Genomic DNA, 14,647 nt, shown 5'->3' with positions numbered 1-14,647 from the left:
GGAATCCCTTATTTGCACTGAAAAAATATGTTTGCAACTCCAGGTAAATCGCCTGGGCTGTTCTCAAGGCATCAAGGGAAATGTAGGAAATCACTAACTTAAGTAGACAAGGCATGTTGAGACAAAGTAGACAGAACAAAACAGTGAATTATAATATTTCACCGTAAAAAAAATAAATACCTGCTGGAATGTACTGAACATTGCAAATCAATGCTACATAACAGTGTTTAGAGTATCCAAGGGTGGAATTTTCCTTTAAGGTAGGCAATATGATTCAGGCTGAGCAAACTGACTGTAGATCAATGTTTTATAACATGAGCAACTTCACTTACAAATTGCGAGAAGTAGGCAGGGCATTCGTTTCATGACTCAATCCAGGACCCATACAACTGAAGCTGGGGGAAGAGGGGGGGGTCCCTGTTTTTGATTGCCTAAACAGGCGTGCTCTGTCACGTGACACTAGTGTACTTCTGAAAAGCAACAGCTGACATTTGCATAATCTGAAAGTAAAAGCAAAAATGAAAGGCATCATAAACATAACGACAAAAAGCAAAATTCTCTTCTCTCTGCAGATGCTCCGAATCCTGTCCCGTCTGGAATAGGATGGGAGCATGAATACATTTATGAACAGTTATAATCTTTACTGTATGGTATGTGTATTGACCTGCAGTCCCGGAGTTTAGGGAGGACCTGCTGTGGCACAGATAAGAAAAAGAAATACTTGTCTGTTTGTCTGCCTGTCTTCATTACATATAGTCAGGTAACGGCATTGAGTTTGTGAACACACCTTTGGAAGGTACAATACAACACTTTACACTAGGCTGACTTACTGTATAGGCTGTCCTTGTTTTACTCTTTTCATTTTCAACACCACACTTGCTGCACTGAGCCATAGACCACAGTTAACCAATGACACAATCTCATACTATAATTTGACTTTACTGTGCTTGTCCGTTCAACTGCTACCTACTGCATAGGCTATGCAGCTGGAACATTTACAAAATCACAAGGGGTCCTTGTATCATTCCTCACTACCAACTTTCTTTCACACCATTTCCTGTCCTTTCTCTCCAAGATCTCTCTTTCTTGGCTGTACTACCCGTTTAAGTCATGAGCTTCCCTCTTCTTTTTCCTCCTTCCTTTCTTGCAGTTTTTCACTCTGAGCGATTGTCTTGTGATCTTTTATATATATTTTCAATTAGAACGGCTTTATATTTCTCTGCTTTTTTCAATATTCATATATTTGCTATATATTTGAATAGAAATATATATGTACATACTTTTGAAAACAAACATATATCATATCTTTTTCTTTTTTTTTCTATTGCGAGAGCCCTGATGTTACGTCTTACCATGGCAAAACATTTGGAGCAACTCTTTTTGGAACGTTCTTTGTAATGGGAATAAGCTTTGGGAGAAGAATGGAAACAAAATATCAAACTTAAAGTTAAAAGATACAGTACCATGCATAAAGCTAAAATCAATTTCAGTGAGGTGGAGGGACTTGAAACACATCATTAGTTTTGGAGACCACTTATTTCCTGTCGATGTAACCCCTCACAACTGCAAATTCTACTGACACTTGATCTCTCCGTCGATAGGACTTCACCTCAATGTCTTTATCCTTTATCTGTTCATAAATGCAATTAAGAATTCGCTTCATACAAATATGAGTTTCTCATGTATATCTGTAAAAATTTGCTATATGTTTATAACTCGTCTTTCCATTCAACTTGTCATTGAACATGTATCTAGAGTTTCTGCCTGTCATGTGCATGTTAAACGTTTTCTCTCAGTCTGTCTGTCTGTCTTTCTGTCGAGCAGAGTGCACTGGCAGTAGGTCACAGTGAGACTGTATGGATGGGATGAGGGGCTGGGTGGGTAGGTTCAGGTAGACTGATGAGTGAAACAAAGAATAATGGCACTGTGGCACCATAACAAATAACAAAAGGGTCTCTTCCTTCATCATTGCGAGGATGGAGGGACAGAGAAAGAGAGATAGAGAGAGAGGAGAGAGGGAGGAAGGAACCTATTCCTTCTTGTTTGTAGTTTTTCTCTCTTTTCAACCCACTTCCTCTACAACGCATATTCAACCTCATTTCCTAGGCAATGCTGTCAGTCACACATTTAAAAAAAAAAAAAAAACAAAGAAAAAAAAAAACAAAGTTCAAAATGCTGGACCAAATTAGGATTATAGTGTTACATCATCGGCATCATTGTCATCATTGTCCCCGTTTCCCCTTTCACAGGTACAAAAATGAACAGTGGGGGAGGGGGCAGTTTTGACACAGATGTCTGCCCGAGGAGTCAGCATACAGATTGATTTTAAAAAGATCCACTGTTGGTGTGTGCCTGCCACATGTATACATATATATATTTACACATATACACCCACACACACCCACACGCAGGCTTGTGAAGGTTCTGTTACGTGGATCCATTCTAACCTTTTCTTAGTGCACATGAGATTATATTTCCAACATCAGAAAATAAACAGACAATTGAAGCATGGAAAAAAAAAGGTTGGATTCATCTGTTGCTTGAAGATGATGCTCAACTTTTTTTCTTCTTTCTCTGTTTTGAGTCTGTTTACAAAAGCATCAATTAAGAACACTATATTGTGTCATCCATTGCATGTAAAAGAGAATTCCCCGGGTTTCAAAAATGGTATTGAGACCAAAGTCCCTCCACTGCCTCTAGTTTACGTGTCCATGACAGAATAACCTCTCAGAGCCAGTGTGACACCAAGGTTGGTGGTTTATGCATACAGTAAAAGCATCCTGCCATGGCAATATGCTGTGATATGAGCTCTGCTTCCACCAAAGACCAGAAAAGAAACTATTTGGAAGGCCTAAAAAAATCTACACGGGTCTGTGTGAAACTGTCAGCGACATGGTTCATCCTATTAGCGTCTTGATTCCAGAAAACAAGTGCACGTGGAAAGTATTTTGTGCATAAGTACTTTGTCTTTACCAGAAAATGAGAGAGTAAAAGAGAGAAAATGAAAAGAGAAGATGTGGTAAAAAGATAAATCATTATCTATGTTTTGGCAAGTGATTTCCAGGGTGGTGACATAAGAGATAGAGAAAGATGACACAATAATAATAGAAAGTAAAATCAGGCAGAAAGAAAGGCAAACCCCTGTGCTGTGGAGACCCAAATCCGACCCCTTCATACAGTATTGTCGATGGGGGCCCCGACTGGCCCCCTGCAGCCTGGCACAGTGCAGGCATTGTCGGGTCAGCTGTGCGTGTGTATCTTACTTGCTCCACTTCCCCCTAGAGGCTCCAGGCAAGTGCTGGCTTTTCCAGCATTCTATTAAGAGTTACAGTGACAGGCCCCAGTGACGGCAGTCTACACCAGAGTGTACGACTTGGAGTAGGCCCCTGCCCCTCCATCCCTCTGCTTCTGCAGTCTGCCTAGGCCCGAGGAGCTGCTCTCCAGGAGAGAGTCTCTGGATCCCCCCATCTTGGAGGAGGATGAGGAGGCACCTCCAGGGGTCCCTCCTGTGGCCCCCGCGGCCCCAACCCCCCCAGAGGATGATGATGCCCCAGCAGCAGCGGCAGTAGCAGCAGCAGCTGCTGCTGCACTCTGGGCAGCTGAGGCAGAGGAGCCAGGCATGGTGAGAGTCCTCTGGGGCAGTGTGGAGCTGCTGGAGCTGGCAGACACCCCTCCACTCCCACTACCTCCACCACTCGGCCCACCACCACCACCGCCCCCTGTTGCTCCACCAGAGGAAGCCCCAGAGGAGGTGAGGCTGGCCAGGCCAGAGTGGCCCATGGTTAGGGCCTGCTGCTTGGCAGAGTCCATAGTCACATGGCGGCCCTGGGTGTGATATGCCCGCTGGGCCAGGCCACGAATGGAGGCTTCACGAGGGGGAACCACTGGGCACGGGTCATGATGATCCGATTGCTTTCGGAAGAAAGGATCTGTTTTCATGTAGAGGGGTAGGTTGCAGTAGTCACCTGGTTGAAGATAAAGAATAGGCAGATTCAGAGGGACTGCCCTAGCCTGTCAAAAAATGTCTGAAAGTTAAGTTTTAGACATACACTGAAAAAAAATCTCCATCTTAACAAGTAATTCAGCCTCAAATTCAGTCTTAACATCTTATTTTTCTCAAACAAGAGACAAAAAACTGTCAATGGGATGAGATAATCCCAGCTGTTTCCAAAGACACTCAGTTTATTTTTTCCAAATTTTCTTGACACAAGTGTCTAGTGTGTCAAGTTTCTACTAGTGTGCTGATCTGCCTGATCTTTAGATATTTATATTTATACATATTTATATTTTTCTGTTCCCATAAAAATTCCTGAAACAAATGAAACTACAATGGAAACAGTTAGGATTATTTCATCTCATTGGCATATTTTACCACTTGTTTAATGAAAAACAAGATTTTAAGTCTGAATATGAATCAAAATGATCAAGTCAAAAATCTTGCTGCACACCAACAAAGCTCTAGCCCTACTTGATCAATAGGAGGTTTCTACTGAGCAAGCCTGATGAAGCAACATGTGAAACGCATTGCTTTTTTTTTTTTTTCTGGAAAAGATGTAGAAATAAATAGTACTGTATGTTGATCAAGTGGGTCTAGAGCTTTGCTGGCAGCATGATTTTTTGACGTAAGCATGTTTTAATTTCCTGTGCTTAACCAGCACCGAAGTAAGTAAGAGTTTCGCTGTGCAAGAGACATCCTTTTTGTAAATGTGAAACTACATGAATTGTTAATATGAAGATTTTTGCAGTGCACGGAGATTTTCCTAACACAGCAACTATCTCAAGACCTAATTCAAGTTATGTCCTAAGATGCTCTAAAACTGAAATACAAGGTGTCAAGAAAAGAAATCAAATCCACTCACTCTTGGCGCGGTGTGGAATGGGCACGGCTACATTCTTGCCACGATCATAGTCCTGGGGTTTGGGTGGCGAGGCGGTGAAGCGGCAGATACCCGGCTCTGACGGTGTGCTCATGGAGGTCATGCTGTCTGCATTGTCATTAGTACCTGTGGTCATCTGGTCAGACGAGCTGTCAGAAATGAAGCACTCGGTGATTTCAAACTTGGCATGCTGCAGATGCTCCTCCAGCTTCGCATGTTCATATGCTCTTGCCAACTCTTCGTAGGTGGAGGAGGCGCTCTCTGTTGACACCATACTGTTACGTCCCTTATCTGTGTAAGAATAGGGAAGGAAAAAGAAGAAAGCAAATATTCTCAACTTTTACAAATGTGTGTTTGAGGTGTACTGCAGGACTGGTTATTTTCTCCAAAGTCTGACAAACTGTATTCCTTGTATATGTGCATGTATTGGCTGTAAGTGTCATTTCATCTAAGTGCCAACCTGTATCCTGTGAGAGGCTGGCACTGTAGCTGTCACTCTCTGTGACGGTAATGCCATGCTGGGAGCCAACTGTGCGCCAGTCTGAAGTGAGAGTACGGGCTGGCGTGGAGGCCTGGCACTTGGTCAGGGTCCACTGGCTGGAGTAACGGTTCCTGATGCTGTGGGCTGACTTAACACTCTTCCTTGACACAGGATCTGATGGTGAATGGATTGAGAGATAGAATTAATGGGGATGTACATACTGTACGTTTGGAGGTTAGTTGAGGGCGTGAAGATACAATCATGATGAGTACATTCTCTCCTTATCCACAGTGGAGTTCTGTGTCAATGTGTGCCAGGCTTCCCTAAATGAGAGGGTAAGAGGCTGCTATGGTTATGCAGCCGGGTAAGTGGAAAGTTACTGAAGGCTAAGGCAAGAAATAACCAAATATAAGTTTACATGCAGAAAATCTCCTGTAACTGTGGGTGCTCAAATTAAAGATGGCTAACCAAAATAAATTTTCTGCCACTTGTAAGTTGTAACTATTATTGTACAAATATTGTTGCTTGTGAGAAAGTGGGTCCTGTTTGTCTGAATGTACCAAAATCCATGTTGTTTATATACAGTAAAAAAACAACAAAAAACTTTTTTGTCTTTGAAGTGAGAGCTTAGCTAAAGCATTTACATGATTTGAAGTTGCACGCATTCCCTCAATAACCTAAGTTCATTTAAATTTACAGCCAGGTAGATTATTTGTTGACTATCTGATTGGTTGAATAGACATGGCAAAGGTTAGGGAGGTAGTCCATGTGAAGCTGGCAATACAGACACAGACTGAGTCAGTCTGAAAATAATTCTGTCCAATCTAAAGGAAATATCCACCTTAAAACACTTAAACACTGTTGAAAAAAAAGAAAAAAAGGAAAATCAAACATCTTGATGGTACGTCAAGATATTTATAGTGCAACGTCAGATGCCAATCATGTGGCATCTGATATTGCATTTTATTGCATGATAGTGCAATTTTGTTGCAATGCAAATGCAATTTTTTTGAGATCACATTTGGTATTCTTTCTTGTTCATGTTGACGATCACAATATATTTCTGTCACCGCTATTGAAGTTAATTTCCTTAAATTGCCTCAGCATGAAGGCTCCAAAAATGTTGGCTCTTGCCAGTGCCATTTACCTTGCAGTAATTTCTGTAACCAAACACATTTTCACTCCATCAAAATGAATAAATCAGTATATGGTGTTTACATGGCCAAATAAATGAAAATGTTTTGCAGAAAGGCAGATATTTTATCCAGATTATGCGTTCACCAAATACAATTATGATGGTACAATAGGCATTTATACAGCAGTTGCTTTTATGAGGTGTGTTGCGATAAAAGAGACTACGAGAGAAGACTTACTGGTTCCCGGTCTGATGTCTGACATGTCAATCAAAGGACCAGTGTTCTGGATGAGGGCAGGGTGATGGACAGACACACCTGTGCAGAAACTCTGAGGGTTCCCGGTTTGGTTGAACTCTGTGTCTGTCACAGGGATAGTGGCCTTGTCTTCCCCTAGCAGAGTGGATATACCATTTAAAACAACTATGGCAAAATGCAAAAACAAATATAAGAATGAATATTCAACTTTTTAACGGACCTAAAAAATTACACTTGCGGTATTAAGTATTAAGGTTTCTCATTGTGAATGCTTGTGGCATCTACCCATTCACAAATTTGAAACAGAAGACCCTGACCAGCACTCAGGCACAGACACATGTACACAGACACACAGACACACATACACAGACACACACTCTTTCTCTCACCGATCTGTTTGATGCCTTCTTTGTCCTCAATTAGCAGCTGGACTCTAGGAATGTCGATGTGTAACCGTGGACCCTGAGGAGGACCTTTCACCGGTGTGTCGAAGCTGCGGTTGTTCTTACTACTCCAGGAATACAAGATGCACATACGTACATACACGCGCGCGCACACACACACACACACACACATACAGAAATTCATGGTTTTGAGAAAATGTCAAACATGGATTGGTGAAATGGATTTTGAGTCTCTCAACAGTATTACATCCTAATTTTGGTCAGGGCATAGCAGTCTTACCTGATCAGCATCTCAGCCAGGCTTTTGGCATCTAGAGAGCAGAGAAACAAAATGGATTAGGTTTTTCCTGACATGCAAAAAGACTTTTACAACAAATACAACTTTCAGGACTTCATTGAAGAATATTTCTTTGGAGACTGCATTCATCTTCTTGCTTCTTCATTCCTAGCCTTTCTGTCTTACTTCTTTTACTCTCACTCTTACCTCTCAGTCTCTTCAGCCTCTTTTCTTTGCGTTTCTTGCGGATGATGAACAGGAGTGCGACGCCCAGGGTGACCAAGATCACGGGACAGCCAATAGAAAACAGTTTCTTCACGTCATCATTCTTTTCCAGGGGCGATTTAATTGGTGGGATTGTGCCTGTCCATACCCAGGAAGAAAAGGGCTTGGATTGTGTACTTACACCATTATTATATTATGAACCAGTTCAATTATGTTCTCCACCAAAGTACTACTCTACTCACTGCCGTCATAGTCCAGTGTAGCAAACTGGGAGCTCTGGTTGCCACAGCCAGCGCTATTACAAGCCTTCATCTTCAGCTCGTACCAGGTGGCCTCACGCAGCTCTGCCAGGAACACGTCTGTGGTGGCATTAGTGCGCACACTCTGCCATGTCCATGTGCCTGGAAAAGCAGGTAAACCAATGCTGACTACATTTTCCATTTTTGTTTCCAAGAAGTATGCAAAGATGTTTCAATACTGGGAATGTTATGCCAAATTTATCAACTTTTTACACTCTACCCCAGTTACCCCAAGTTGCAAATTGGAGATGTGGTGACCAACCTTTAGGTCTGAACTCCAGAGTGACAGCGTTGATGGGACAGCCTCCGCTTGCCCAGCCCTGCAGGTTGAGGCGGGCATGGCTGGAATTAATGTGGGTGAACACCGGCTGCTCTTTGTTGAACTGGGGCTCTGCAAGAGGAAAACCACATCAGGGTGTGTCTGTATGTGTTCCTTAGTCTTTGTTAGTGCTAGATATCTATATCACCGTGTGCTACAATTCATGCACCAGTATCAGGCCATGGATTGCTAGCAGTGTTGCCAGCAATGGTATGATATAATACATCCTGTGGGCCAACACTACTAGGCCTACATGCTTTATCTGTGGCCAAGTTTTGTGGGCAGAGACAAAAGAAAGGAACAACAAAGGAAACAAAGCAACACTGGAAAAAAAAAAAAAACAACACTGAAAAAAAAATACTTCGCTTTACAAGAAAAGCACATGAACCAAAAAGGTAGAGATGAAGAACGAACAAAGCCTCTCTCAGAGGCCCATAGATGTTTCAAAATGCTGTCTATCAGTAGATACTGTGTTTTGGTAGAAAGTTTTCATCAGGTTTATATGACATAAAGATAACAAATCATAAATACTTTTCAATTACAACTGGCCATACACCCTTTACAGTGGTTGAAGCATTATCCACTTTGCTTGTTGCTTGTATTTCCCATGAGGGCAGCATATAGGAGGTTAAATTTTAAATCTTTACACTCTATTTGTGTAAACAAGCATTTTAATATCAGTCATTTTTTAGAGATTCGAATGTTAATGTGTGTGATGTGCTAGGTTTTCAGGGTTGACACCGCTGACATGATGACCTGTTTTCTCATAGGTCCAAGTCAAAAAGATGCCATTTTGACTCGTTTTTATTTTATTGAAACCTATTTCCTTTGAATTGGGACTGCAAGAGAAGGTGATTTTCAAAGTGTGCCTTGAGTGTTTATGCATTTTTTTGTATGTATCCCACCCTCCTCTTCCTCCTCTACTTTCTCCACATCTCTGCACTCGTGGTTTCTCACCTCGTCCGTGGGTCTTGGCCTCGATAATCTCGCTGATGCGTCCGGCCCCCACGCTGTTCTTGGCAGCCAGCTTGACTTTATACCAGGTGCCACAACGCAGGTTGTCAAGCTTGAAGGAACGTTCACTGGAGCTGATGAACACATCCCTCCACTCCTCTGTGTTGTCTACTGAGTACTGCAGCACAAAACCTGCACACACACACACACACACACACCCACACACACAACAATTAATTTTATTTCCTGTATTTTTCATGTTTAAACTGCAAAAGTCTCCTTACACTACCTTAATTGAACTTTATCACATTGGTACCTCTGCTGTCCACCAGATGGCGATGTCAGACTGCATTTCTCCCACCTACAGGCCCAAAGGCTGGTCTGGCTGTTTCCTATCTACGCCGCCATGATTAGTTACCCACAAACCTTAAGACTGGGATGGCGCTGACTGAGCATCTATGCAAATGAAGACATGCAATATGGTGACTGTTTTTATAATCAGCTGCTGTGGAGAGCCACCTCTGTTACAATATTTTTCCTTCACACTTTGAGTTGCTCTTTTTTTTGTTCTGTCTGTCAGTCTGTCTGTCTGTCTGTCTATGTGTAATTATGTATATGTATGCCTGCCTGTTTGTCTGTTTGTCTGTTTTTGTTTTTATCACGCCCCTCTCTTAGCCATCACTCCACTCCTCTCCTCTCACTGACAGATGATACAGTAAAGGCTGAAACATCAGAAGGGTTAACCTGTGCAGATTCTGCAGGGTTTATTTACAGATTTTATAATCACCACTTTATCTGTCTGAAAAGGCAAGACCAGAACAGACCAGAACAGAACAGACCAGACCAGACCAGACCAGACCAGACCAGACCAGAACAGAACAGAACACACCAAGGGCAGAAACACACCTACAGATTCCAGCTCCTTTTAACTGCAACTATTCAGCACTAAAGCTGGAGCCTGCTGCACCGAACCTTTCCTGCATGCGATTTATTAATTTATTTTTGTTTTGGAAAACAATTTTGTTATTTACAGTTGAGAGAAACCTGCAAAGCATGGTCCCAGAGCCAGATGTTTGTAGGGCTGGACTTTTGTGTTAAAAATACACCTATCTGCTAATATTTGAGAAGGAATAGGCTGCAGATGCCATGGCAGTAGCAATGCAAAATAGATGCTTGATGGGGAACTTGAGCAATCTGACTGTGTACAGATGGCTTCATGGACTGACAGTTACTCTGGTATACAGAGAGACAGACAAACCTATACAGATATAAAGAGTGACAAGGAGACAGACAAATGATTGTGTAAACAGAAGATGTGAAAAAAAAACTGCACCATTTGGATACTGGCAAAGAACACCATGTCCATGGAAAAGAGGTTGAAAGCGTATTTGCATGCATGCCCATTCCGTTAGACACATGCACGCACCATGCCCATCCACACACAAATCACCAACAATCAGATAATCAAACAGACAGATAGCTAACTGGGAAACATAAAAACCAGGGTGCCAGTCAATAAACTGATACATCAGTATGTAGGCTACCAAAGTACGAGGTGAGGTAGAAAGAGAGAAGAAAAACAAACAGAGGGTCAACTAAGAGTAGAGGTGAAAGGGATAGCTTATTTGCATTGAAACTATACGTATATAAACCCACCACTTTACAGCAAATAAACTAAAAGGCATGAAATCAGGAAGAATTCCATGCAGCCACTTTCAGTGTGGCTTATATGCAACTGTTGTAGAGACTGACAGAAAGAAAGGGAATCAGATACAGAAAGACAGATCCATTAGGCAAGTGGACAGACACGTACCTCGGATAGAGCTGCCTCCGTTGTCTCCTGGTATCCATGCCAGGGTGATGGAGGAGGTTGAGGTGGTGGAGACGGTCAGGCGAGGCTGATCTGGAGGGACTGGAGGATGACAAACATTCAGAACTGCTCAATAATACCTCAAATGCACACTCCAAAATGCTATTGATCCATTTTAGGAGAGAGAAAAAAAGTCATTGCTCATTAAAGAGAAATGCACAACCAACTGTCTTCTAAAATGAAAATATGAATGCTACATACAGTGGTTGTTGTTATGTGGAGAGTTTTCTTACCTTGTACCAGAAGGTTGACTATGATGGTGTCAAAGCCCAGTGTGTTGGTGGCTGTGCAGGTGTAGTACCCAGAATCCTCAGCTTTGACTGAGCGTAGCACCAGTGTCCCATTGGCCAAGATGAGTCGCTGGCCATCTAGAGACACTGGGATGGCTGTGTCCTCACTGACACACAGACACACAGACACACACACACACACACACACACACACAAAGGGAGGGAGGGAGGGAGGGAGAGAGAGAGAGGAGAGAAAGAGAAAGAAACTAAGACTTATTCACTCTTATTTAATGCCTAAAGAGGATTATCAATCAATGGGAATTCATGAATTGTTCAAGGGCATAATATCACATGATCATAGATATTGTGTGGTATTTCCATTCATTTTGGGATCTGCTTTGTATTACAGAGTCTTATAGATTTTTTTTCTAACAACACAATACATTTGTTTATGATGATGTTTATGAAGCACTTTTTCATTCCATTAGCGTGTGTCAGCTTATGAAGAATAATATGACTATATCAGCATTCAGAAACACAAGGGCAGGCTGTTTTCGCTGTTTGAAAGTCCTCCTACCACTAAAGTTTGATACTTTGCCACAGCCTTGGCTTGCATCGGCAGTCCTCTGCAAATTATGCTGGGATACATTAGTCTGGGCGCTATCTGGAATTAACATATCAGGGCTCTTTAACTTTTGTTTTTATCTTGATTAGTTAGCCCCCTAGCTGACTGACAGCAGCAATAAGCCACCAAAAGGTTCACCAGGCAGGCATCACCATTCAAACAGGGCACACATGGTTGGCAAAGAATGCTTTGAAAGAGGCAGAGACAGAGGTAAGACCACGCCATGCAGACACTGTAGCAACAGTCAACCAGGGCAGACAGGGCCTGGGGGTCTTAACTAGGCTAAGGTGGACGGATGAAAATGCTAAAGATCGCTGCAGCCTAGTCCACAAAGAGCTTTTGATGGTGGAGGAAGAGGGCAGGCAAACCAGTCCAAGGAAGATCTCTGGGCTGGAAGGATGTGTGGAACATGATGGAACAAGCTCCTGCAGGACATCAACCGGCATAGGGCTCCTGGCAACAGCTGCTGGCTGGGAGATGAGAGTGGATCTCGGGAAACAACTAAAATTCTCCCAGAGGAGATTACTAGCTCAACTCTCAGGCCAGATATAGCTCTGTGATTTAGAGCAACGCAACAAGTGGTACTGACTGTGCCTTGGGAGGAGAGGATGGAGGAGGCCCATGAACAAAACCTTGGAAAGTACCAAGCACTCATCCTCGAATGCTAGGAGAGGGGATGGCAGACACAGAGTCTCCCAGTGGAAATACGCTGTAGAGGATCTCCAGGGCAGTCGCTCTGGCGAGCCTTTTCCATCCTGAGGATCAGAGGTTCAGCCCAGAAGAAGCTTGCGGCAAACATCACCAAACAAACAGAGCCAGCCTCCAGGTGGTGCAGCTGAAGGACAATGAACGCTGGAACAAGTCAGTGAGCAGAGCAGAGGTCTGAGTGGAGTTGAGTGGATGTGGGGCCTGAGGGGCCGATGGGGGCTGCCCCAGCGGCTGAGCTCTCTGGAGGTGTTGTAGGGATCAAACTGATCAAACACCTGAGGATGGGGGAGCCCAGCTGATAACCCTCAGGAGGTTTTGAGTGCCCTCACCACAAAACTCTGCCTTGAAGTGGACTTGTCAACTTGCCATCCATGCCATGCAAGAATTTCCTAGCCTTGTCTAGTCTTTTTTTCAGTTAGTGTTTGTTGTTTTTTGCAAACTCTCTTTCATATTTATTGTATCTTATCATACATTTTCATGTTTTAGAAGAAAAAAACATGGGCAGGGCTTACCTGAATGCTTTGTGGTTTCTGTGCCTCTGTTTTGGAAACTGTAACACCTCTGCTTACTGTTACTAAGTGGACACAATTATTTCCATTAAATTGATGTTTCTGCATACTAGGAAGCTCTGCCCATCTTTTTTTTTTTTTTCTTTGTCACGCTGCTGATTTCGGGCCCCTATTCTTCCCCAACACTTCTTGATGTTTTTATGTTTGTCAGAGTTTCGTTGGTTTTTGTTTTAATTTACGATAATAACCTTGGTTCTCACCTGTCTTTGGTCCATTTTATGGTAGGTGTAGGTTCTCCTACTGAGCTACAGGGCAGGCGCACCTCCTTCATCCATGGAGTGGTCACTGTGCCCCCAAAAGACAGGATCTTAGCTGGGGCTGGTGAATGATGGTGAGAGGAGAGAACAAGGGGTGTATGGAGATAGAGAAAATGAAAAAAGACCATTTACACCACTGACACAAACAAAAAGCATAGCGCACGCAGTACAACAGCCCAACAAAATAATCTTGTCAAAGTCAAACAACAGCATACACATGTTGTGTAGGCTTCAGAATATTTTCCACCAATACAGGCACATAATGGTGGGGAAGCGGTTACACAATATATAGTCATTTGTTTTCTTTTTGACCATCTTTTGATGAAAAAAGCTTGATAAATGGAAATGCACAGAATATTTCCTTCAAAGAAGAATCTTTGTTAACTGTGACACGAGCCAGAAAACAATAACATATGAATAAGAATGAGCAGACAGAATATGAAAAAATATCCAGCCACACAGGCACACATACTACCTCTTTCTCTCTGTCTCTGTCCCTTTCCCTGGCCTCCTTCCTCTCTCTCTCTCTCTCTCTCTCTCTCTCTTTTTATTTAGCTTGGCATCTTAATGCTAGCGCTCCAGTGCACTTAGGTTAAAGTTGAATGAAGTATTGAGAGGGCCAGCCTGGAGGACACAGCCTTTTACAGCTGCTGATCAGCTGATGCACCGCCAATCCCCCACCCCCTACACCCACACCCACACACACACACACACACACACACACACACACGCACGCACACACACAAACCTTTGCACCCAGCAGTCAAGGGAATGAACAGATGAAGAAAAGGATAACATGGTGGAAAGTGCACTCTATTCATTCTATCTTCCTCCCTTTTTCTTTCTGTCTTTTAATCCAAAGCCTATTGATTAAACTGCCCTCTTCATTTTCTCACACACTCTGCCTTTCTATTGTCCTGTGTATTAGTTGGGTCTGCCCCTGTCATGTCATTTTCTAGAGCTCTTTTCTCCATCCTCCTGCGCTCCTCCCTCTCCCTCCCCCTCTTATATTTCCACTGTTTCAAGGCAGTTTATCTGGTGCCCTCTGAACTCCAAATCAATACCACAACCTGCTCCATTGCATTAAGTCAAAATAGAGAGAAACACATACACAGAGGGAGATGGTGAAAAAAATGAGGCTGCGTTGGAGAAAGTAAGGCA

At 42.8% G+C, this 14,647-nt stretch overlaps 1 protein-coding gene across 2 annotated transcripts in view; it reads right to left on the bottom strand.

The window, feature by feature from the left end:
- Positions 1-720: 720 nt before the first annotated feature.
- The window catches only part of dscaml1 (Down syndrome cell adhesion molecule like 1), a 105,624-nt gene continuing 91,697 nt past the window's right edge, over positions 721-14,647 (bottom strand). For both annotated transcript variants that reach the window (XM_030067931.1, XM_030067930.1), the window contains exons 23-35: positions 13,430-13,547; positions 11,331-11,494; positions 11,041-11,139; positions 9,231-9,419; positions 8,217-8,345; positions 7,898-8,056; positions 7,638-7,793; positions 7,434-7,464; positions 7,139-7,257; positions 6,732-6,884; positions 5,338-5,532; positions 4,860-5,168; positions 721-3,965 (exon numbers count right to left, since the gene is read on the bottom strand). In XM_030067931.1, coding sequence (XP_029923791.1) covers positions 3,355-3,965; positions 4,860-5,168; positions 5,338-5,532; positions 6,732-6,884; positions 7,139-7,257; positions 7,434-7,464; positions 7,638-7,793; positions 7,898-8,056; positions 8,217-8,345; positions 9,231-9,419; positions 11,041-11,139; positions 11,331-11,494; positions 13,430-13,547 — 2,432 coding nt within the window. In that variant the 3' untranslated portion in view covers positions 721-3,354. The remainder of the gene's footprint in view (positions 3,966-4,859; positions 5,169-5,337; positions 5,533-6,731; positions 6,885-7,138; positions 7,258-7,433; positions 7,465-7,637; positions 7,794-7,897; positions 8,057-8,216; positions 8,346-9,230; positions 9,420-11,040; positions 11,140-11,330; positions 11,495-13,429; positions 13,548-14,647) is intronic.

The sequence above is a fragment of the Myripristis murdjan genome, chromosome 13 (assembly GCF_902150065.1).
Source record: "Myripristis murdjan chromosome 13, fMyrMur1.1, whole genome shotgun sequence".
NCBI lineage: Eukaryota > Metazoa > Chordata > Actinopteri > Holocentriformes > Holocentridae > Myripristis > Myripristis murdjan.
The sequence above is the reverse complement of the archived record's forward strand: the minus strand, read 5'-3'. Positions and strand labels throughout refer to the sequence as shown.